Consider the following 25319-nt stretch of genomic DNA (forward strand, 5'->3'; position numbering starts at 1 on the left):
CCTAGGACATTACTGTACACTACTGTAGACGTTATGAACACTGTACTTATGCTATATGAAATTTATTAAAACTTTTTTTTGCCGAGTGCAGTGGCTCATGCCTATAATGCCAGCACTTTGGGAGGCCGAGGCAGGTGGATCACCTGAGGTCAGGAGTTAAAAACCAGCCTGGCCAACGTGGTGAAACCTCGTCTCCACTGAAAGTAGAAAAATTAGGAAGGGCACGGTGGCTCACGTCTATAATCCAGCACTTTGGGAGGCCAAGTAGGGTGGATCACCTGAGGTCAGGAGTTTGAGAACAGCCTGGCCAACATGGTGAAACCCCATCTCTATTAAAAATACAAAAATTAGCCAGGCCTAGTGGCAGTTTCCTGTAATCCCAGCTACTCGGGAGGCTGAGATAGGAGAATCACTTGAACCCGGGAGGTGGAGGTTGCAGTGAGCCGAGATTGCGCCATTGCATTCCAACCTGGGTAACAAGAGTGAAACTTCGTCTCAAAAAAATAAATAAATAAATTTTTTAAATACAAAAAGTTGCTGAGCATGGTGGCACACGCCTGTAGTCCCAGCTATTCAGGAAGCTGAGGCAGGAGAATCACTTGAACCCAGGAGGCAGAGGTTTAGTGAGCCAAGATCGCACCACTGCTCTCTAGCCTGGGCAACGGAGTGAGACTCCGTCTCAAAAAAAACAAAACAAAACGAAAAATCTTTTTTCTTCAATAATAAATAGAAGACAAATTCACCTACTGTAACTTTTTTACCTTATAAGCTTTTTAAATGTTTAATTTTTGACTCATAATAACACACAAACTATACAAAATATTTTATATCCTTATTCTATAAACTTTTTTCTATTTTTAGAAATTTTATTTCATTTTTTCACTTTTTTTGTGTTAAAAACTAAGACACATATGTTAGCCTAGTCCTACCCAGAACTGGATCATCAATATCGCTGTGTTCTACCTCCACGTCTTGTCCCAGTGGAAGGTCTTCAGGGGCAATAACATGTATGTAGCTGTCATTGCTATGATAACAATGTCTTCTTTTAGAATATCCTGAAGGACCTGCCTGAGGCTGTTTTACAGTCAATGTTTTTTTTTTTTTTTTAGTAAGGGTACACTCTAAAATAATAATAAAAGGTATGGTATAGTAAATACATAAGCCAGTAACATAGTTGCTTGTTATCAGTATCGAGTACTATGTACTGTATGTAATTTTATGTTCTAGACTTTTATATGACTGGCACTGCAATAGGTTTGTTTATACCAGCATCATCACAAACACATGACTAATGCATCGTGCCACAATGTTACAATGGCTCCACTAGGCAAGTAGGAATTTGTTTTGTTTTGTTTTGTTTGAGAGGGAGTCTGGCTCTGTTACTCAGACTGAGGTGCAGTGGTGTGATCTCGGCTCACTGCAATCTCCGCCTCCCGGGTGCAATTCTCCTGCCTCAGCCTCCAGAGTAGCTGGGACTACAGGCGCATGCCACTGTGCCCAGCTAATTTTTGTATTTTTATTAGAGACAGGGTTTCACCATATTGGCCAGGCTGGTCTCGAACTCCTGACCTTGTGATCCACCCGCCTCAGCCTCCCAAAGTGCTGGGATTATAGGCATGAGCCACTGCACCCGGCTGCAAGCAGGAATTTTTACCTCCATATAGTCTTTTGTTTGTTTGTTTTTGAGATGGAGTCTCTCTCTGTCACCCAGGCTGGAGTGCAGTGGCATGATCCCAGCTCACTGCAACCTCTGCCTCCTGGGTTCAAGTGATTCTCCTGCCACAGCCTCCTGAGTAGCTGGGACTACAGGCACTTGCCACCACGCTTAGTTAATATTTGCATTTTTCATAGAGACAGGGTTTTACCATGTTCGCTGGGATGGTCTCAAACTCCTGACCTCAGGTGGTCCGCCCACCCCGGCCTCCCAAAGTGCTGAGACTACAGGCATGAGCCACCATGCTCAGCCTGCTTCGTATAGTCTTATGGGACTACCATCATATATGCGATCTGTCATTGACTAAATGTGTTGAGGCAGCACATCACATGGCTCTGTTGTATATATAATGTAAAGCTTCAATAAATGTTCATCAAAAGTGAATGTGTTTAGTTTGATAGAACCAGATGACTATAACATTGAGGATATTATCTTTCTTGTGATAATTAGTAGTTTTGTTACAATAGAGTACTCACCTTCCACATCAAACTTTAAAATGAGGGGGAAAAGAGCAGAGACCATATTATTAAAATGCACAGTAGAAACACCAAAATGCAGGGCTGCATGCTGTGGCTCATTCCTGTAATATCAGCACTTTGGGAGGCCGAGGTGGGCAGATCATGAAGTCAGGAGATCGAGACCATCCTGGCTAATGTGGTAAAACCCCATCTATACTAAAAATATGAAAAATTAGCCGGGCATGGTGGCACATGCCAGTAGTCCTGTGTCCGGAATTTATTCCTTCCTGTGGGTTCTTGGTCTCGCTTACTTCAAGAATGCAGCTGTGGACCCTCACAGTGAGTGTTACAGCTCTTAAAGATGGTGTGTCCGGAGTTTGTTCCTTCAGATATGTCCAGAGTTTCTTCCTTCCAGTGGGTTGGTAGTCTCGCTGACTTCAAGAAGGAAGCGGCAGACCCTCGCAGTGAGTGTTACAGCTCTTAAAGGTGGTGCGAACCCAGAGAGTGAGCAGCAGCAAGATTTATTATGAAGAGTGAAATAACAAAGCTTCCACAGCATGGAAGGGGACTTGGGTGGGTTGCCTCTGCTGGCTGGGGTGGCAGGTTTTATTCCCTTATTTGGCCCCACCCACATCCTGCTGATTGGTCCATTTTACAGAGTGCTGATAGGTCCATTTTACAAAACGCTGATTGATGCGTTTACAATACTTTAGCTAGACACAGAGTGCTGATTTGGTGCATTTACAATCCTTTAGCAAGACCCAGAGCACTGATTGGTGTGTTTTTACAGAGTGCTGATTGGTGCATTTACAATCCTTTAGCTAGACACAGAGCACCAATTGGTGCATTTATAATCCTCTAGCTAGACAGAAAAGTTATCCAAGTCCCCACTCAACCCAGGAAGTCCACCTAACTTCACCTCTCAATCCCAGCTACCCAGGAGGCTGAGTCAGGGGAATCACTTGAACCCAAGAGGCAAAGGTTGCAATGAGTTGAGATCGTGCCACTGCACTACAGCCTGGCCAACAGCGAGACTCTGTCTCAAAAAAAAACACCAAAATGCATTGCAAGACAACAAGACACTGGAAATAACAAATGCCCAGCAACAGGGGAATGAATGAGTAAAATATGGTACAAAAACAATCAAAAATATACATTGTAATTAAAAGTGAAATTTTTATGACTCAGAAAATTCATAAAATACTTAAGATACAGTACTTTGTTAAGAGACAATTTAAAATATTTTTTAAATGACATATGATTGCAACTACAAATCCCTACTTCATAGATCTAAAAGACAGTAACAGTTTGGGCCCCCCAGCATCCAGGCCCCCCATGAAAGGGGTGCTCACTTCTGCTCTTCGTGGTCCTGAAGTATGATATCCATCTGCTTCCCAAGCCTGCTTCTCTGTTTTCTCCTCTCCCCTCTCCAACCATGAGCTTTGCGTTTTCTATGTCTGGCCTTTTCTTGCACTTATTATTACTGTTACTAATATTAAACTTTTTGGCTGTAACCTTGGCTTCTCTGGATGAAGACTTGTTTCACAGCCCATACTACACAGATATCCACAGCCTCAATTCCCCCAGTTCAGGCCATCATTTAGGACGACTTTTTCTGTACCTGTCCCATCTCACCTGCCTCAGATCTTATGAGAAGAGTCCTAAAAATATATATAATTGAAACTTTGATGTACTAGGGTCTTAAGATCATGGGTTCAACATATACTATTAGTGTTTTTCATCTGTCCAAACTAGACTTAATCTTTTCCTTACCTTTGTCAAGATTGCCACCTGGTGGTGAATTTCTAGAACTTCATTGTTTTAGCTTCAAGTTAGCAAAAGTAAGGTTAAAAGATGCTACCTTTGATTTCACTAGCAGTTTTGCGTTAATAACATGAAATATAGACCTTTAATCGCCCTGGTAGCCAAAGTCATATAACAGGGTTAGCGGATCCAAAAGTTATACAAGCCTTATAGACATTCCCTTACTTGCATGGGACTCATGCCCTGATTTCCCCATAGGATTCCAGGTTTATTTTAATTACCTGATACTGGATCTGCTCTGAAAAGTAGTTCTTACTTAGACAGTGAGCGTTTGCATCTGCTGCTGAATCTTGGTGACTCCAAACATTGTATAGTGTCTTGTAAACTTTCACCAGTGTGTTAGTTCCCTCAGGTTGCCTTAACAAAGTACTACAAACTAGGTGGCTTATTAAATAACAGCAGTTTATTCCCTCAGTGTTCAGGAGACTAAAAGTCTCAGATAAGTATCAGCAGGTCCGGTTCCTTCTGAGGGCTGTGAATAAGACTGTTCTATACCCCTCAACCCCACTATCATCTGGTGATTGCCTGGAAATCTCTGCCTTCCTTGGCTGGCAGGAGCATCACCTTAGTCTGTGCCTTCATCGTCACACAGGGTCTATGTCTATGTCCAGATGTCACCTTTTTGTAAGACCACCAGTCATACTGGATTAGGGTTCACGCTAATGACCTCATCTTAACTAATTACATCTGCAGTAACCCTATATCCACATAAGATTACATCCAGAGGAATTGGGAGTTAGGACTTCAACATATGAAACTAAGGGGGGACATGGTGCAACCCATAACAACCATGTATCTCATTATACCGCCAGACTTCATTTCTGCCATGTTGTTTTTCACAATTATTTGCTGCTCTTCCCTGCTGGACAGTTACATTTCCTTGCCGCACTGATGGGAAGCTTAGCCGTGAAATTGCTCTACCCAATAAAATATGAAAAGAAGCGATGTGTGCACATCCTAACAGAATCTTTTAAGAGCCTCTTCCTTCTGCCATGAAACAGGCAGTGTTCCAGGTGGAGGCTGTTTCATCAGCCTATGTCTCAGAATGACAGTGACACAGACCAGGGCAGCAGCTGAACCTCAGTGGATATGTAGTATAAGCAAGAAAACCTTTATGATTTTAGGCCACCAAGACTTTGGGGTCATTTATCACTGAAGCATAAATTAACTTTAGCTGACTGACACAGCTAACTGACACTATAATTTCACCCTGTAATGTGAGTGAGGTTTTTTAAAAAAATTCATCAGATAATTATTAAAAACTTGCTATGTGCTAGGCATATAACTATATGTTGGCCACTGTGATGGTGTCGCCTTGGCTATGCCATGGTACCCAGATATTTGCCAAACATCAGTCTAGGTATTGCTGTGAAGGGGTATTTTAGATGAGATTAACGTTTAAATCAGTAGACTTTCAGTAAAGCCAATTACCATCCATAATATGGGTGAGCCTCATTCAGTGGAAGACCTTAAGAGGAAAAGACTGAGGTCCTCAAGGAAGAGGGAGTTCTTCTGACTCCAGTTACAGCATCAGTTCTTCCCTGAGTCTCCAACTTGCTCTGCAGATTTCAGATTTGCCAGCCCTCACAAACACATAAGCAAATTCCTTAAAATAAATGTATGTATAGCTCACATTTATTTCAATGTTTCATATTAGAAGTGTTTCAGTCTTTATTTAGAAGTATAGCAACGTTTTTGTGACCAGAAATATGCTGTAGAAACTGAACTCTTATTTATCTCAATTAGCCTATGGTAAAATTGGTCATGCTGTATATCATTTTGCTTAAAGTTGCAGTTTCCAAGAACCTATATGACACTTTTAAGTGATGACTTGCTGTACTGCATTTAATGGAAGCACATAGGAGAAGCACCTGACCCTGACTCGTGGAACCAAAGAAGGCTTTCAGGAGAGAATGCAGTCAAATTTGAGAACTGCACGTGGCAGGTGGAATACGAGTTAGCCAAGTGCAAGGAAGGGTGGTGGGGACCAGGAATTGGACTGAGTAGAGAACATACATTCTCAACAAGGGCATGACCTACCCCAGGAGAAGAAAATGGATGCTTGGCAGACAAGATAAATGTTAGCTATCACACCGTTTTGTCACCATCCAAAGCTCAATCCTACCTGACAAAATTGCATTCCTCTTAATATTTAATTGAGGGGAGGGAAGATGACTAGGAAAAAAATTCTAAGAAAGTCTCCTTAGGTGGGCAATGATTAAAAAAAAAAAAAAAACATTGAGAAACGTTGGTATAGAAAGAGCATTTGGGCATAGCAAAGATCACACATGAAACTACTGAAATGAGAGAGAACATGGACTATTTGAAAAATTAGAATGGGTGTGGCATAGAATTGGGAGGGAAGAGGAAGCAGGAGGAACAATGAGAGAAGAGGCCGGTCTAGAAACAAATTTTAAAGAAAATTAAACCTGAAAGTGCATTTCAACCTCAATTACCTAAATAATTTTAAGTAAAGTTGGACTTTGCGTCTAAATTATCTACAGCACATCATCCTCACTTTTTTATGTATAAATCATCCTTTGTGTTTGTGGTCTCTACTGAATGAATTAAGCTTTAAACATTGTTTTAGAGACAGAAAAGAGCATTTGTTAAGATATATGTTTCTATCTATCATGCTAGAACTTGGTAGTTGTACAACTGTTGTCTCTGGAATGGCATCAGGTTCAGGTGGGTAATTATAATGCTATTCGAGCAAGCGTTTTAACTTCTAGAGAATTTTCATGTGATTTACTTCACTGGAGTTTCAAAGACTAAAAATATGAGACTAAAAAAGGTATTTTTCTTGGTCCCATTATTTAGAATAGAATGAGAACAATGGTCTATTTAATAACCATGATCGTTATCTTCTTCCCAGATTGAATTAAAATTACATTAATATTCTATTAGAAAATTCTTTGAAAAAAAAAATTCTTTGCAAAAAATTCTTTGCTGTCAATCATTTTTTTATTTCTACCAGCTTGTTAACAATGAACTCAAAGCTAATTCAATACTTTTGAGAGATAGTATAAAACTCAATTTTAGAATCTAAAGAACTAAAAAATTGTATGCTATGTGATAATTTTAATTCCTATTTTTCTACCACAACCTTAGCTTGCTTGGTATAAGTAAGCTCATCCTAAATTTATAATATACTTTTAAGAGGCAGCATTCTAGTAATAATTTTAGAAGGTCTTATTATATAAAAGACAGTATAAAATTATATAATAGTTCTGAGTATGGATTCTGGAGTCAGACTGTCTGGGTTCAGATCCTGAGTTGAACTTGCTTGGGTTTAAATATTACTGGCTTTCATAAACTTGAGCAGATGTGAAAAGCTGTGTGATGTTAACCTCTCTGTACCTCTGTGCCTCATAGTTTGAACTATGTAATACGACTACTACATATTTTTTAAATATACGTTAATAATGAGGTAATTATGTAAAGCACTTAGAACAGTACCTAGTACATACTCAGTACTCAATAATGTTAGCAATAATTACGGAACCCCTTAGTGAGCAGCTTTAAAACCATTTGTTGAGTCTTTCCTATATGTCATACAAGGAACTTACTTGTGAAACTCTTAGTACGTCTTACCTAAAATGATCTTCAGAGCATGGCTGAAGATATTTTTTTGAACTGACTTTTAAAATATTATTATTGTTCTCTTTACTACATTACAAGCCTTCAAACTGATTAGCTTTCTAGGGTAGGATGATACTTTTTGTCCTTAGGTGAGAAGATGAACATCTAAATTTCATTTTTAAAAAAGCATTCCTTCCAGCCAAGCATGGTAGCTCACACCTGTAATCCCAAACTTTGAGAGGCCAAGGTAGGAGGATCATTTGAGGCCAGGAATTTGAGGCCAACCTGGGCAACACCACAAGACCCTGTCTCTATAAAAAATACAAACAAACAACAACAAAAACAAAATAGTTTGACACAGTGGGATATGCCTATAGTCCCAGCTACTCAGGAGACTGAGACAGGAGGATTGCTTGAGCCTGGGCAGTTGAAGTTGCAGTGAGCCAGGATCACACCACTGCATTCCAACCTGGGCAACCATGTCTGAGAAAAAAAAAAAGGCATTCCTTCAGTAGTAGGTGGGAGATGAATTCCTCTTCAGAATTTTGTGTTGGAATCTAAGATTTATCTTTATGGAACTACTATTTACATGGGAACAGTAGGGGAAAGGAAGAAAAGTGACCCATGATTCACTGGCATTTTAAAATTTTGACTAAGGCAATTCCTTGTCAATATTTATGTATTTCAGAAAATGTCATTGAAATTCACAAATGCAAAACGGATTGAAGGACTTGATGGTAATATGTGGTGAGTATCTTAAAATAAATAATAATAATTTAGTGAGGTTTTCCTACATATTTGCACATCTTTAGATGGGAGTTTTTTTGCCCCATCTATAAATAAAGGTCCTCATTTAATTCATCCATTAAATGAAAATGGAAGGAAGTTAGCAATCCATATACTGAATTGTTCATTTGGCACATGTGCTATGCCCTGTGCTGGACACTGGACATATGGGATAGAAAAGGACAATGCTAATGCCCTCATGGAACTTACCTTCCAATCCAGGAACTTTTCTTATTAGTTCTGTTCTCTAATAGTTGATGAAAGAACTTAGCAGCAGCTGGAATTGTTGAGAAAATATATATATATGGTTAAAATATGGGTAGCATGAAACTGAGGTTTGTAAGGGACATTGGATTCATAAATTCAGCCATCATTCTATTTGGTAAACTGATTTTGTGGGTGGTAAATTTTTGTTGGAAACTCGTTTTTTAAAACCTATAGGACTAAACTAGGGTCTTATTTGTCAGTTTTGTGATAAGACTATAAGATGTAAAAAAGCAAACTTTATAATTGTAGAACTTATTAATGTTAGTATTTTTTTCAATCTTAGGATTGAATTTACCAAATTGGCTGCAGACCCTTCTGTTGTGAATCTTGGCCAAGGCTTTCCAGATATATCCCCTCCTACATATGTAAAAGAAGAATTATCAAAGATTTCAGCAATCGATAGCCTGAATCAGTATACACGAGGCTTTGTAAGTATATCAAGACCATATGGGGCGTGAGCTTTTATTTTATATTAGGGTGTGTGTGTGTGTGTGTGTGCGCATGTGCACTTCTGTCATTCATATGTAAGTGACTTCCTGGGACCAGCTGTCCCATCCTAGCAACACAGAAACTTCTGCCCTTGCCCTATGTCCTGGGATGAGCCTTCCTCTACTTCCAGCTCTTCTACACTTTTCTTTTGGCCCTTACTTTACTGTTGCTCCAAGATAGGATCCTATGGCAACAAGATAAGGAACAATATTCTCTTGAGATATGTCTTTTCTATCTCATCAACATTTATGCAGCCTCAGCACTGACCCTTTATTTAATATACTCTATACCCAACTAGTTACCTTTTTCCTCCCTGTCCCAGCTCACTCCCATCCTTCTGTAATTAAATGCCTAGGATAGCCAAAGATTTTCTAAATCAAATGTACCTTTGAACTGTAGACTTATATCTGTTGTGCCAAGAGCCATGCAGTTATCATATGTATGACCACTTGTCTTTTCCTTTCATGATATTGTGGGAAATGGGGAGGGGAATGGTATAGGAGGAAGCCTTTTTGGCTTTTATAGTGGTCTAACTATAAAAATCTATAGAAGGATTTTGCTTTGGGAATAGCACAGGGAAAAGCAGTGAAACTTACCTGTGTCACAGGGTTTGACACTGGTGAGAATCCCTGCTCTTCATAGACTCTCAATCCCTGGCCCACCCTACAGACCTCCATCTCAGACCTACTCAACATAACTCACTCCCCAGTCTATACAAATCCATAATGAAAGGCTAGAAATAAACCAACAATAGAGAAAATTAATGAAACCAAAAGCTGGTTCTTTGAAAAGAACAGTAAGTAAAAGTTTTACCTAGATTGACCAATAAAAAAGAGAAAACTCAAAGTACCATATGAAGAATGAAAGAAGGAATATAATTACTGATCATGCAGACCTGAAAGCAATAATAGGATAATATTAGGTATAATTTTATGTTAATACATTGACAACTTGGATGAAATGAACAGATTATTTAAAAGATACAGGAGGGGTGCAAGCAAGATGGCCGAATAGGAACAGCTCCAGCCTCCAGCTCCCAGCGCCAGCGACACAGAAGACGGGCGATTTCTGCATTTTCAACTGAGGTACCGGGTTCATCTCACTGGGGAGTACCAGACAATTGGTGCTGGTCAGCTTGTGCAGCCCGACCAGTGAGAGCTGAAGCAGGGCGAGGCATCACCTCACCTGGGAAGCGCAAGGGGGAAGGGAATCCCTTTAGAAACTGAGACACACAACACCTGGAAAATTGGGTAACTCCCACCCTAATACTGCCCTTTACCAAGAGTCTTAGCAAACAGCACACCAGGAGATTATATCCCACACCTGGCCGGGAGGGTCCCATGCCCACGGAGCCTCCCTCACTGCTAGCACAGCACTCTGAGATCTAACTGCAAGGCAGCAGCGAGGCTGAGGGAGGGGTGCCCGCCATTGCTGAGACTTAAGTAGGTAAACAAAGCCTCCGGGAAGCTCGAACTGGGTGGAGCCCACCGCAGCTCAAGGAGGCCTACCTGTCTCTGTAGACTCCACCTCTGGGGACAGGGCATAGCAAAAAAAAAAAAAAAAAAGGCAGCAGAAACCTCTGCAGATGTTAATAACCCTGTCTGACAGCTTTGAAGAGAGCAGTGGATCTCCCAGCACAGAGGCTGAGATCTGAGAACAGTCTGCCTGCTCAAGTGGGTCCCTGACCCCTGAGTAGCCTAACTGGGGGACATCCCCCACTAGGTGCAGACTGACACCTCACACAGCAGGGTACACCCCTGAGACGAAGCTTCCAGAGCAAGAATCAAACAGCAACACTCGCTGTACAGCAGTATTCTATCTTCTGCAGCCTCCGCTACTGATAACCAGGCAAACAGAGTCTGGAGTGGACCTCAAGCAATCTCCAACAGACCTAGAGCTGAGGGTCCTGACTGTTAGAAGGAAAACTAACAAACAGAAAGGACACCCACACCAAAACCCCATCAGTACGTCACCAGCATCAAAGAAAGACCAAAAGCAGATAAAACCACAAAGATGGGGAAAAACCAGGGCAGAAAAGCTGGAAATTCAAAAAATTCAAAAAATCAGAGCACATCTGCCCCTCCAAAGGAACGCTACTCATCGCTAGCAACAGATCAAAGCTGGATGGAGAATGACTTTGACGAGTTGAGAGAAGAAGGCTTCAGTCCATCAAACTTCTCAGAGCTAAAGGAGGAACTACGTACCCAGTGCAAAGAAACTAAAAATCTTGAAAAAAGAATGGAAGAATGGATAACTTGAATAGTCAATGCAGAGAAGGCCATAAATAAACTGACAGAGATAAAAACCATGACACGAGAAATACGTGACAAATGCACAAGCTTCAGTAACCAACTCGATCAACTGGAAGAAAGAGTATCAATGATTAAAGATCAAATGAATCAAATGAAGTGAGAAGAGAAGTCTAGAGAAAAAAAAGGAAAAAGAAATCAGCAAAGCCTCCAAGAAATATGGGATTATGTGAAAAGACCAAATCTACGTCTGATTGGTGTGCCTGAAAGTGATGGGGAAAATGGAACCAAGTTGGAAAACACTCTGCAGGATATCATCCAAGAGAACTTCCCCAACCTAGTAAGGCAGGACAACATTCAAATTCAGAAATACAAAGAACGCCACAAAGATACTGCTCGAGAAGAGCAACTCCAAGACACATAATTGTCAGATTCACCAAAGTTGAAATGAAGGAAAAACTGTTAAGGGCAGCCAGAGAGAAAGGCCGGGTTACCCACAAAGGGAAGCCCATCAGATTAACAGCAGATCTCTCAGCAGAAACTCTACAAGCTAGAAGAGAGTGGGGGCCAAGAAAAGAATTTTCAACCCAGAATTTCATATCCGGCCAAATTAAGTTTCATCAGTGAAGGAGAAATAAAATCCTTTGCAGACAAGCAAATGCTTAGAGATTTTGTCACCACCAGGCCTGCCCTACAAGAGACCCTGAAGGAAGCACTAAACATGGAAAGGAACAACCGGTACCATCCATTGCAAAAACATGCCAAAATGTAAAGACCATCAATGCTAGGAAGAAACTGCATCAACTAACAAGCAAAATAACCAGCTAATATCACAATGACAGGATCAAGTTCATGCATAATAATATTAACCTTAAATGTAAATGGACTAAATGGTCCAATTAAAAGACACAGACTGGCAAATTGGATAAAGAGTCAAGACCCATCAGTTTGCTGTATTCAGGAGACCCATCTCACATGCAGAGATATACATAGGCTCAAAATAAAGGGATGGAGGAAGATCTACCAAGCAAATGGAGAACAAAAAAAGCAAGGGTTGCAATACTAGTCTCTGATAAAACAGACTTTAAACCATCAAAGATCAAAAGAGACAAAGAAGGCCATTACATAATGGTAAAGGGATCAATTCAACAGGAAGAGCTAACTATCCTCAATATATATGCGCCCAATACAGGAGCACCCAGATTCATAAAGCAAGTCCTTAGAGACTTACAAAGAGACTTGGACTCCCATACAATAATAATGGGGGACTTCAACACCCCACTGTCAACATTAGACAGATCAATGAGACAGAAAGTTAACAAGGATATCCAGGAATTGAACTCAACTCTGCAACAAGTGGACCTAATAGACATCTATAGAACTCTCCACCCCAAATCAACAGAATATACATTCGTCTCAGCACCACATCGCACTTATTCCAAAATTGATCACATAGTTGGAAGTAAAGCACTCCTCAACAAATGTACAAGAACAGAAATTATAACAAACTATTGCTCAGACTACAGTGCAATCAAACTAGAACTCAGGACTAAGAAAATCAATCAAAACCACTCAACTACATGGAAACTGAACAACCTGCTCCTGAATGACTACTGGGTACATAACGAAATGAAGGCAGAAATAAAGATGTTGTTTGAAACCAATGAGAACAAAGATACAATATACCAGAATCTCTGGGACACATTTAAAGCAATGTGTAGAGGGAAATTTATAGCACTAAATGCCCACAAGAGAAAGCAGGAAAGATCTAAAATTGACACCCTAACATCACAATTAAAAGAACTAGAGAAGCAAGAGCAAACACATTCAAAAGCTAGCAGAAGGCAAGAAATAACTAAGATCAGAGCAGAACTGATGGAGATAGAGACACAAAAAACCCTTCAAAAATTCAATGAATCCAGGAGCTGGTTTTTTGAAAAGATCAACAAAATTGATAGACTGCTAGTCAGACTAATAAAGAAGAAAAGAGAAAAGAATCAAATAGACACAATAAAAAATGATAAAGGGACTATCACCACCGACCCCACAGAAATACAAACTACCATCACAGAATACTATAAACACCTCTATGCAAATAAACTAGAAAACCTAGAAGAAATGTATAATTTCCTGGACACTTACACTCTCCCAAGACTAAACCAGGAAGAAGTTGAATCCGTGAATAGACCAATAACAGGCTCTGAAATTGAGGCAATAATTAATAGCCTACCAACCAAAAAAAGTCCAGGACCAGACGGATTCACAGCCGAATTCTACCAGAGGTACAAGGAGGAGCTGGTACCATTCCTTCTGAAACTATTCCAATCAATAGAAAAAGGGAATCCTCCCTAACTCATTTTATGAGGCCAACATCATCCTGATACCAAAGCCTGGCAGAGACACAACAAAAAAAGAGAAATTTAGATCAATATCCCTGATGAACATCGATGCAAAAATCCTCAATAAAATGCTGGCAAACCAAATCCAGCAGCACATCAAAAAGCTTATCCACCATGATCAAGTGGGCTTCATCCCTGGGATGCAAGGCTGGTTCAACATATACAAATCAATAAACGTAATCCAGCATATAAACAGAACCAAAGACAAAAACCACATGATTGTCTCAATAGATGCAGAAAAGGCCTTTGACAAAATTCAACAGCCCTTCATGCTAAAAACTCTCAATAAATTCGGTATTGATGGAACGTATCTCAAAATAGTAAGAGCTATTTATGACAAACCCACAGCCAATATCATACTGAATGGGCAAAAACTGGAAGCATTCCCTTTGAAAACTGGCACAAGACAGGGATGCCCTCTCTCACCACTCCTATTCAACATAGTGTTGGAAGTTCTGGCTAGGGCAATCAGGCAAGAGAAAGAAATAAAGGGTATTCAGTTAGGAAAATAAGAAGTCAAATTGTCCCTGTTTGCAGATGACATGGTCGTATATTTAGAAAACCCCATCATCTCAGCCCAAAATCTCCTTAAGCTGAGAAGCAACTTCAGTAAAGTCTCAGGATACAAAATCAATGTGCAAAAATCACAGGCATTCTTATACCGGTAACAAACAAACAGGGAGCCAAATCATGAATGAACTTCCATTCCCAAAATTGACAAATGGGATCTAATTAAACTAAAGAGCTTCTGCACAGCAAAAGAAACTACCATCAGAGTGAACAGGCAACCTACAGAATGGGAAAAAATTTTTGCAATGTACTCATCTGACAAAGAGCTAATATCCAGAACCTAGAAAGAACTCAATCAAATTTACAAGAAAAAAACAACCCCATCAAAAAGTGGGCAAAGGTTATGAATAGACATTTCTCAAAATAAGACATCCATACAGCCAACAGGCACATGAAAAAATGCTCATCATCACTGGCCATCAGAGAAATGCAATCAAAACCACAATGAGATACCATCTCACACCAGTTAGAATGGCAATCATTAAAAAGTCAGGAAACAGCAAGTGCTAGAGAGGATGTGGAGAAATAGGAACACTTTTACACTGTTGGTGGGATTGTAAACTGGTTCAACGATTGTGGAAAACAGTGTGGCAATTCCTCAAGAATCTAGAACTAGAAATACCATATGACCCAGCCATCCCATTACTGGGTATATACCCAAAGGATTATAAATCATGCTGCTATAAAGACACATGCACACGTATGTTTATTGTGGCACTATTCACAATAGCAAAGACTTGGAATCAACCCAAATGTCCATCAGTGACAGACTGGATTAAGAAAATGTGGCACATATACACAGAAAATGTGGAATATTATGCACTTATAATAAAGGATGAGTTCATGTCCTTTGTAGGGACGTGGATGCAGCTGGAAACCATCATTCTCAGAAAACTATCGCAAGAACAGAAAACGAAACACCGCATGTTGTCACTCAGAGATGGGAATTGAACAATGAGATCACTTGGACTCCGGAAGGGGAACATCACACACCAGGGCCTATTATGGGGAGCGGGGAGGGGGTAAGGATGGCATTGGGAGTTATACCTGATGTAAATGATGAGTTGATGGGTGCTGATGAGTTGATGGGTGCAGCATACCAACATGGCACAAGTATACATATGTAACAAACCTGCACGTCGTGCACATGTATCCTAGAACTTAAAGTATAAAAATAAATAAATAAATAAATAAAATTTTAAAAAATAAAAAAAAAAGATACAAATTACCTAAACTGACACAAGGAGAGATGAAAAATGCAACTAGCCCTATGTCAATGAAAGAAAATGAATTTGTGGCCAGGCACAGTGGCTCACACCTGTAATCCCAGCAATTTGGGAGGCTGAGGTGGGTGGATCACGAGGTCAGGAGATGGAGACCATCCTGGCTAACATGATGAAACCCCGTCTCTACTAAAAATACAAAAAATTAGCCAGGTGTGGTGGCGGGTACCTGTAGTCCCAGCTACTTGGGAGGCTGAGGCAGAAGAATGACGTGAACCTGGGAGGCGGAGCTTGCAGTGAGCTGAGATCACTCCACTGCACTCCAGCCTGGGTGACAGAATGAGACTCTGTCTCAAAAAAAAAAAAAAAAAAAAAAGAAAATGAATTTGTAATTAAAGTCTTCCTGCAAATAAACTGCAATACCTAGATGGCTTATTAGTGAATTCTACCAAGCATTTAAGGAAGAACTATTAAGTTGGTTCAAAAGTAATTACGGTTTTTCCATTAATTTTAATGACAAAAACACAATTACTTTTGCACCAACCTAATAATACCAATTCTGCACATTCAGAAAATGGAGCAGGATGGAAAACTTTTACTTATTGATCAACAATTTTTGTAATTTGAAAAATAAATGCCTAATGGTTCTGTCTGACCTTTTTTTTTTTTTTTTTTTTTTTTGAGACGGAGTCTCGCTCTGTCGCCCAGGCTGGAGTGCAGTGGCGCGATCTCGGCTCACTGCAAGCTCCGCCTCCCGGGTTCACGCCATTCTCCTGCCTCAGCCTCCCGAGTAGCTGGGACTACAGGCGCCCACTACCGCGCCCGGCTAATTTTTTGTATTTTTAGTAGAGACGGGGTTTCACCGTGGTCTCGATCTCCTGACCTTGTGATCCGCCCGCCTCGGCCTCCCAAAGTGCTGGGATTACAGGCGTGAGCCACCGCGCCCGGCCCTGTCTGACCTTTTAATCAGGGGTTTTGTATCAGGGTAATGCTGGTCTCATAAAATTAGTTTCAGCATTACCCTGATACAAAAACTGATTTTAAAAATGCCAGAGAAAGAAAGAAAGAAAACTCCAGTTCAATATCTCTCATGAACATAGAAACAAAAATTGTGAAATTTTAGTAAATCAAATCCAGATGTGTGCATGCGTGTGTGTGTGTGCCCCTGTGTATAAAGATATAAAAAGTAATACATCCTGACCAAGTAAGGTTTACCATAGGAATACAGGGTTAGTTTTAATATCCAAAAATTAATCATTGCAATTATGCTATATTATCAGAAAAAAAAGATCATCTTACGTAGTATATATAGAAAACACATCTGACAAAATTCAACTCTCATTTATAATAAAAGTTTTCAGCCAATTAGGAATAGAATGGAGCTTTCTCACTCTCAGCAAAGGAATCTATGAGAAACCTACAGATTACACCTGTAATGCACATAATGTAGCAAGATTGAAAAGACAGCAAAGATGTCCACTCTGACCACTGTTATTCATCAGGGTACTGGAGTCCTGTGAGATATAAAGATACATAGATTAGAGAGAAGAAAAATGTAAACTCATTTTCAGAAAACATGACTATGTACATAGAATATCCTAAGGAATTCTAAAAGAGAAAAAAAAGCCTGCTATAACTAATAAATGAATTGAGCAAGGTCACAGGACACAAAGCCAATACACAAAAATCAGTTGTATTTCTATATATTAAAATGAACAATTAGAAAGTAAATTTTTTTAAATACTATTTATAGTAGTATCCCAAAACACAAAACATTTAAGAATAAATTTTTTAAAATATATCCAAGATCTGTACAATGAAATCTATAAAACATTACTTAGAGAAATTAAGCAATACCTAAATAAATTGGGAATGATGTTCATGGATTGAGAGACTAAATATTGTCTGTCAGTTTTCTCAAATTGGTCTATAGCGGGGTTTTGCAATCTATGGCCTATGGGTCCAATCTGTCAGATTTTGTAAATAAAGTTTTATTAGAACACAACCATGCCCACTTATTTATTAATACGTATATTCTAGTTTTTGTAAATACATAGGTATGTACATGTCTATGTGTTTTTATATTGGTATAAGCACTGAGAGTGGTGTTGCACTATCACCAGGCTATGGACATCGGTCACCTCAGGGGGATGGGAATGAAATAATATTGAGGAGGGATTGTAATTTTTTACACATCTTTGCCTAGTTTTACTTATTACATGAAGCATAAATTATTTTTGTATTTAAATTTTTAATTTTAAAAACACAAACATTTATCATTCTAAGAAATGTGTATAGTGTTTACAGTTGCTTTTCAGATCTCCTTTTGCTAGAATTCGTTAGACCTGCTATTAGAGTAAAATTCAAAGGGACTCAGTTTATTGCTCCAGAGCCCAAAGTGCTTTCAAACAAAGGCACATGACCTGCATTTGCATTCTTACTCTCAGGGGATAGAAAATCAGGATGGTACTTCAAAAGCAAAATGAGGAGGTAGATGCTGGACGGAAAGCAACAAGAAATATTGACTTAAATACCAAATAAAACAAGGAGAGGGAAAGGGAAAGGAAGAAAGAAAAGGAAAGAAGGGGAGAGAACCTAGAAGAGAACTTAGGGAGAGCTAATCCAGGAGTCTTCAGATCCCCTACTTGCCTCAGACTATACCTTCATAATCCCTTCACTTCACCTATGAAAGTAGTTACCTTGGATAACCACTGCTCTCTTGACTATCAATGTGAGTAGCGTCTCACTTCCTTCTAACATTTGCTATCACATCAACACTAGTGTTCGTGTCTTTGGTGAATTTGTTTTTGTTCTCTCTCCCTAGTCCATTGGTTGGTGTAATCATCTCTCCATCAATCAGGAAGAGCCAAGGAGGGGGTGTACAGTTAACGTGGGGTTTTTTTACTTATTTTAACTGGGAAACAAATCCAACTCTTTTCAATATGATTTAATTACTGTCAAAAAATATGAAAGGTTCATTTTTATTCAAAGCAAATACTTTGAAATTATATAATCCCAAATCCTTTATTTAGTAAGAAGTTTTAATCATTAGCAAGCCTTCATGACCAATAGTGTGGGAATCCTCTAAATGCAGTAAATTTTAAAAAATTCATTGCCATTAAAAAATATAAATTTTCTTTGGGTAATTATAAACATCAAATCCAAATTTTAAAAATTCTTACATTTTAGAGCCATATTACCTCAAACAATAGGTCCCATATTTAAATTCAAGGTTTTGTTCTTATTTTTAATCCAATAGGGCCATCCATCACTTGTGAAAGCTCTGTCCTACCTGTATGAAAAGCTTTATCAAAAGCAAATCGATTCAAATAAAGAAATCCTTGTGACAGTAGGAGCATATGGATCTCTTTTTAACACCTTTCAAGCATTAATTGATGAGGGAGATGAAGTAAGTATGTTAACATTATCATAATACCTATGTTGAATCAATTATCATTTGTCCCACCTTTGAATCTTTTGTTTATATTATGCTGTTTTCTCTTTTTATTTTTAATTATGTTTTAAGTATAATGCATGTACAATAAAGTTCACAAATCTTAAATGTACAGCTGGATAAATTACTGTGTAAATTTCTGTGTAACTACAACCAGATAAAGATAATACATTTCCAGTACCCAGAAAGCTCCTTTGTTCCTCTTCATAGTCTATATTCTCCCAGAGGTAACTACTCTTCTGTCTTCTATAACCATAGACTTGTTTTGACTGCTCTTTTACTTGATAGGAATAGAATTATACAATGTATATATACTCTTGGGTCTAGATTCATTCATTTATTTTTGTGTCTGTCAGATTCATCCATTTTCTTGCATATAATTTATTCTTATTTTTATAGCCTATTTAAATAAGGGCAGATGGAAGGGACTAACACTGCTGGGGAAAAAGAATCTTTTGTTTTCATTGCTAAAATAACCTTTAATCTTAACTTGGTCTACAAGTTTTTGATTAATGTCTTTGTGTGCCCAGTAATTGTATAAGCCATCTCATATGAAGATTTTTTTTTTTTCTTTTTTTTTTTGGAGACAGAGCCCCGCTTTGTTGCCCAGGCTGGAGTACAGTGGTGCAATCTTGGCTCACTGCAACCTCCACCTCACGGGTTCAAGTGATTCTCCTGCCCCAGCCTACTGAGTAGCTGAGATTACAGGCGTCCGCCACCAAGCCCAGCTAATTTTTGTATATTTAGGAGAGATGGGATTTTGCCATGTTGGCCAGACTGGTCTCAAACTCCTGACCTCAGGTGATCCATCTGCCTCAGCCTCCCAAAGTGCTGGGATTACAAGCGTAAGCCACCACACCTGGCTGAGGATGTATTAATATGACAGGAAGGTAAAATGATTTTGCTATTTAGTACTGTGATGTATAACCAACTTTTGGCACCTACCTCAGTCATCTCTACCCGTATTTCCCATTATCATTCCAATACCCTTGCTTTAATACTTTTTGCCTCTTTCATTTATTCACAAAATACAGAGGATCCAATATATGCTAAGCACTGTGAGATAGAAGATTTTTTTAAAGATAGATTCTGTGCAGAAGGAATTCTCTGACTAGTAGAGAACACAGACTTGCAAATGGATTAAGAGGAACATTGTGTGTTAGCCAATAGTGGAGAATGTATAACTTACAGTAGTGACAAAAGGAAGAGGCAATCACATCTGCTAAGTCTGGAAAGCTCCAGAGAGATATTGCTTACACTGGGACTGAAGAACGAGTATTTATCCTGATCTATATTGTTAACTTTCTTTGAACTCTCATAGCCCTTTATCATACCACTTTTAGGAAAGATGCTGCTATCTGCTTTGTGTTATGTTATTCTTTTGCAACTTTGATTCCCTCCACTGTGCCAGACAAGATGTTTAAGGAAACATGTTAAGGAAGTTCACAGTTTCATATACATAATCTCCTTTAATCCTATAACATAGTTTTGTCTCATACTTCAATGTTGTTAATCCTTTGTTGCTTCTTTCTCTGCACTATGTTGGGAGTATTGTAAGGCTTAGCCCTTAGCCTTCTTTCCTCTATTCTTTCTTCCTTCATCAACTTATCTAGTATTTTGAAACCGCATACATGTCACTTACTATCATACTGACCTATTTATTGTTTCTTTATCGCATTTATTACTATCTGAAATTATCTAATGTCCTTATTTGTTTCTCTGTTCATTGTAAGCCTCTCTCAGTAGGATGTAAGTTCTAGGAGAACTTTATAGCTTTATTGCCAGCACCTAAAATAGTGAGGACTCAATAAATACTCTCAAAAAAAAAAAAAAAAAAGAGAGAGAGAGAGAGAGGAATTGTTCACATCATAAAAGTGAAGAAATCAAGGTGAAGAGTAGCAGGTATATTCCTCCCACTCCACTGCCCTGCCTCTCCAATTTATTTTCCTTTATTGTGCTCTCACTTTGTATTGAGTTTTATATTTCCCACTAGAGTCACAAAGATAGGTTGTTTTAGTCCCTGAGAACTTCACAGATGAGGCTGGGTGTGGTGGCTCAGGCCTGTTATCCCAGCAGTTTGAGAGGCCCAGGCAAGCAGATCACCTGAGGTCAGGAGTTCAAGACCAGCCTGGGCAACGGCGAAACCCCGTCTCTACTAAAAATGCAAAAATTGACCATGCTTTTGAGAAGAGAGAAACATTTCTACTCTCATGATGATGCTTTTAAATTAGCACTTTATACCAGGGAACATTACAGTGTTCTCTTTCCACATAGCCTGCTGTCTGTCACTGCTTATACATCACTTACATTCTAGATTTTATTTTCTAATTTGAAATATAAAGAAATGCTTAATCGTTTTGGCTGGAATATCTCTTTGAGAATGTGATAGTCCCATTCTCCAGGTAAATCTACCTCTGCATATATGAAATTTTATATGCAATTTCAAATACTCCCACTGCATGCTTATTTATAGATCTCCCTAAGATACCAAGGAGTCCAATTAAGACTACCTGGACAAGTTTGTCTCCGAGGTCTCTTCCCCTCAGATGTTAGCTCCACAAGGGCAAAGCCTGCCTTTTTCACTGCTGTATCCCAACACATAGTACAGTGCCTAGTCCATAGTAGGTACACAGTATTATTAACATGAATAAATGATTGATAGGTTGTGATCTTATTTGCTTTTATTGCAGGTCATACTAATAGTGCCTTTCTATGACTGCTATGAGCCCATGGTGAGAATGGCTGGAGCAACACCTGTTTTTATTCCCCTGAGATCTGTAAGTTTGCCAGTAGGGTTCATATGGCAAAGTTTCAAGACTTAAGAAGTCTTGAAAATACCAGTTACTTTGTTATGATAAAGTTTCTACTTTGATTGCATTTGGAGATTTCCTGTATGTCTCTGTTTGTCTAGTTGTCTTTTTAAAATATTTTCAACATAAGTAATACGCTAAGGTGAGTCATAAAATCATCAGCTAACCTTACAATATCAGACATGTTAACCATAGTTGTAGCTAGTTCCTGTGAAGGAATAGTAACAGCAGTTAATGTTGACAGGGCTTATTTTTCCATTTAACAGGTGTGAGCATAAGACTTAAGTCTTCTTAGGCTCTTAAGCAGAACTACAGCCTAGTTATTTCTGTTTATCTTCTTTGTTAGTCTTTTTCTACTTTTTTTTCTGTTCCTACTCCAGGGAAGCATTTGTTGGTAATTTATTCAGTTTCCTTTGCCATGTCTTTCTTTGATGTTTTTTTCTTATTATATTATTTGTTTGTAAGACAGTAAACATGACTTAATTGAATAAAATTATATCTTCATTCTTCATGCTTAGAAACCTGTTGATGGAAAAAGATGGTCTAGTTCTGACTGGACATTAGATCCTCAAGAACTGGAAAGTAAATTTAATTCCAAAACCAAAGCTATTATACTAAATACTCCACATAACCCACTTGGCAAGGTAAGCAAGTCTCTTATCTCCTTACACAGTCTTCTGACCTATCATTTTCTCATATGTTGAATAATTGACTGTGCTCTTTCCTTTATTATGTGTAGGTGTATAACAAAGAGGAACTGCAAGTAATTGCTGACCTTTGCATCAAATATGACACACTCTGCATCAGCGATGAGGTTTATGAATGGCTTGTATATTCTGGAAATAAGCACTTAAAAATAGGTACCGACTATAATATAGAGTCACAAATCTAAATGTGTTTGGGCACATATGGTAGAACTGATTGGAAAGTATCCCAGACCAAATCTAAAATAGTCTTTGTAATGGGTATCTGTCTGTATGAACACTTAAAAATAGTATTTAAATGAGCAATACTTTAGTGAATTGATGAATAGTTCAAAGGACAAAGAATAAGAGATTTTGGATCATACTATAAAGCTATGATACCAGAGAAGTAGTTCTTTGGCCCATATCCCCGGCTTCTTAGCAGAAATCCAGCAATTACTTGGTACATAAGACACAGGGAGCTTTCTTGTGCCTGAAGAGGTTCTAGACGGTGTGTGCTCAACAACTTAACAAAATGCCAAGTCAACAGAAAGAAATTACAGGGGTAGTCAGGTATGCTGCTTGGCCCTTGCTTGAGATTTAGCTATTGCTACTGGGCTATCTCATGAATGTCGTAGTGTCTGCTGCAGTAGTCCAAACCATGTGAACTATAGGATTACAAACTGGGCTGCAACTTTTGGGTCTTCGAACCTCCCTTTCCTTTGCCTGGAAACACTTTTCCTCCAAATATCCACCTGGCTCCAAATATCCTTTGCCTCCTTCAGGCCTTTGTCCAATGTCAGTTTTCATGACCATCACATTGAAAATAGATACACCTCTCCCTCCAACATTTGCTTTGTCCTTTTTCTATTTTGTTTTGTTTTTCCCTCTATAGTAAATATAAGAATCTATATATTTTACTTCTAAACCACAGTGATGGAGAGGTTTTGTTTATTTTAGTCTCTTCTGCATCCCCATTTTCCATAGAATCTTGTACACGGTAGAGAATTAGAAAGAAATTGTTGAATAAATGAAGACGAAAGATGAAAAGATTAAGGGAAGGATGACTAAAAAATGGAGCAGAAATAGATATATTTTAAAATTTAGACCAGGTACAGTGGTTCACGCCTATAATCCCAGCACTTTGAGAGGCTAAAGTGGGTGGATTGCTAGAGTCCAGGAGTTCAAAACTGGCCTGGGCAACATGGAGAAACTCCATCTCTACACAGAAATTCAAAAAATCAGCCAGGTGTGGTAGTCTGTGCCTATAGTCGCAGCTACTTGGGAGGCTGGGGTGGGAGGATCCCTTGAGCCCGGGTACCACTGGCTCACTGCAACCTCCATCTCCTGGGCTCAAGCAATCCTCCCAGCTCAGCCTCCCAAGTAACTGGGACTAAAGGCACAGACCACCACACCCGGCTAATTTTTTTTAAGAAAAATAAAAATAAGAAATGTAATGTGCTAATATATTAAATTGTTGCATTGTTACATGTGCCATAATTACTCCTATAGTATATTACAAGTTGCTATAGATGTGGGAAGAGAAAGCAACTGTTTGAGGGGAATAAAAAAGGAGTGGCCAAAAGATAGAGAATTAGCTAAACAGAGAAATAGAAACTAAATTCCTAAAGCATAAACTAGCATGTACTTAGACAAGGAGGTGTAAAAGATCAAGATACACTTAAGAAAGGTAAATGATTATTGAAATTTTAAACACAAAGAAGAAAGGTAAATAAGTTTTGTGGTTTTGTTTGTTTGTTTGTTTGTTTTTGAGACAGAGTCTTGCTCTGTCACCCAGGATGGAGTGCAGTGGCGCGATCTCGGCTCACTGCAACCTCTGCCTCCTGAGTTCCAACGATTCTCCTGCCTCGGGCTCCCGAATAGTTGGGATTACAGGCACGCGCCACCATGCCTGGCTAATTTTTTTACTTTTAGTAGAGACGGGGTTTCACCATGTTGGCCAAGCTTGTCTCAAACTTCTAACCTCATGATCCACCCGCCTTGGCTTCCCAAAGTGCTGGAATTACAGGCATGAGCCACCGTGCCCGGCCTTATTTTTTATTTTTATTTTTTAGGAGACAGGGTCTTGCTGTGTCACCCAGGCTGGAGTGCAGTGGCACAGAGCTCACTGTAATCTCAAACTTTTGGGTTCAAGCAATCCTTCCACCTCAGCCTCCCAAGTAGCTTTGACTACAAGTCTGCACCCCCTTATCTGGCTAATTTTTTTTTAATTTTTGTAGAGATAGCATCTCACTATGTTGCTCGTACTGTTCTCAATCTCCTAGACTCAAGCAATCCTCCTGCCCTGGCCTCCCAAAGGGCTGTGATTACAGGCATAAGCCATAGAACCCAGCCTCAGTTTGATTTATGAGGGTGTATTGTAGTAACTGGCATAGATCAGGGTGGAAAAGTAGGGTGATTCTAAAGGACTTTGAATATGAGATAAAGAGTATAAACTTTGTTGAGGAGGTCAGGGTTCTGAAACTTACTTTAGTGGTAGATCACCATGAGATCACAGTGTTCTATATCATGAAATAGTGATATTGTGAATTCCATCCTGAAAGTAATAGCAATTTTCCCAACAGAAATTCAACAATTAGAATCCAATATAAAAATCACAATTCTGTTCATACTTGTCCACAACAAAAAGCTATTGAAATAAACACATTTGAGTTTTTCGGATTTTTCCATTAATATGCATTTACTAAATGCTCATCTGTTTCACTATTAGAGCATCCACTATCAGATAAGTGGTAGTATTTGCTATAAGGCTTAAGAAAATTGTGTGGAAGAAAACTTAACATTGATTTT

At 39.0% G+C, this 25319-nt stretch overlaps 1 protein-coding gene across 2 annotated transcripts in view; it reads left to right on the forward strand.

Moving 5' to 3' along the window:
- The window catches only part of LOC105482814 (kynurenine aminotransferase 3), a 62895-nt gene that overhangs the window by 15477 nt on the left and 22099 nt on the right, over window positions 1–25319 (forward strand). For both annotated transcript variants that reach the window (XM_011743163.3, XM_011743162.2), the window contains exons 2-7: window positions 8267–8325; window positions 8915–9059; window positions 18821–18970; window positions 21706–21792; window positions 22344–22469; window positions 22565–22685. In XM_011743163.3, the coding sequence (XP_011741465.1) occupies window positions 8270–8325; window positions 8915–9059; window positions 18821–18970; window positions 21706–21792; window positions 22344–22469; window positions 22565–22685 (685 nt within the window). In that variant the 5' untranslated portion in view covers window positions 8267–8269. The remainder of the gene's footprint in view (window positions 1–8266; window positions 8326–8914; window positions 9060–18820; window positions 18971–21705; window positions 21793–22343; window positions 22470–22564; window positions 22686–25319) is intronic.

The sequence above is a fragment of the Macaca nemestrina genome, chromosome 1, assembly GCF_043159975.1.
Source record: "Macaca nemestrina isolate mMacNem1 chromosome 1, mMacNem.hap1, whole genome shotgun sequence".
NCBI classification, from domain to species: domain Eukaryota; kingdom Metazoa; phylum Chordata; class Mammalia; order Primates; family Cercopithecidae; genus Macaca; species Macaca nemestrina.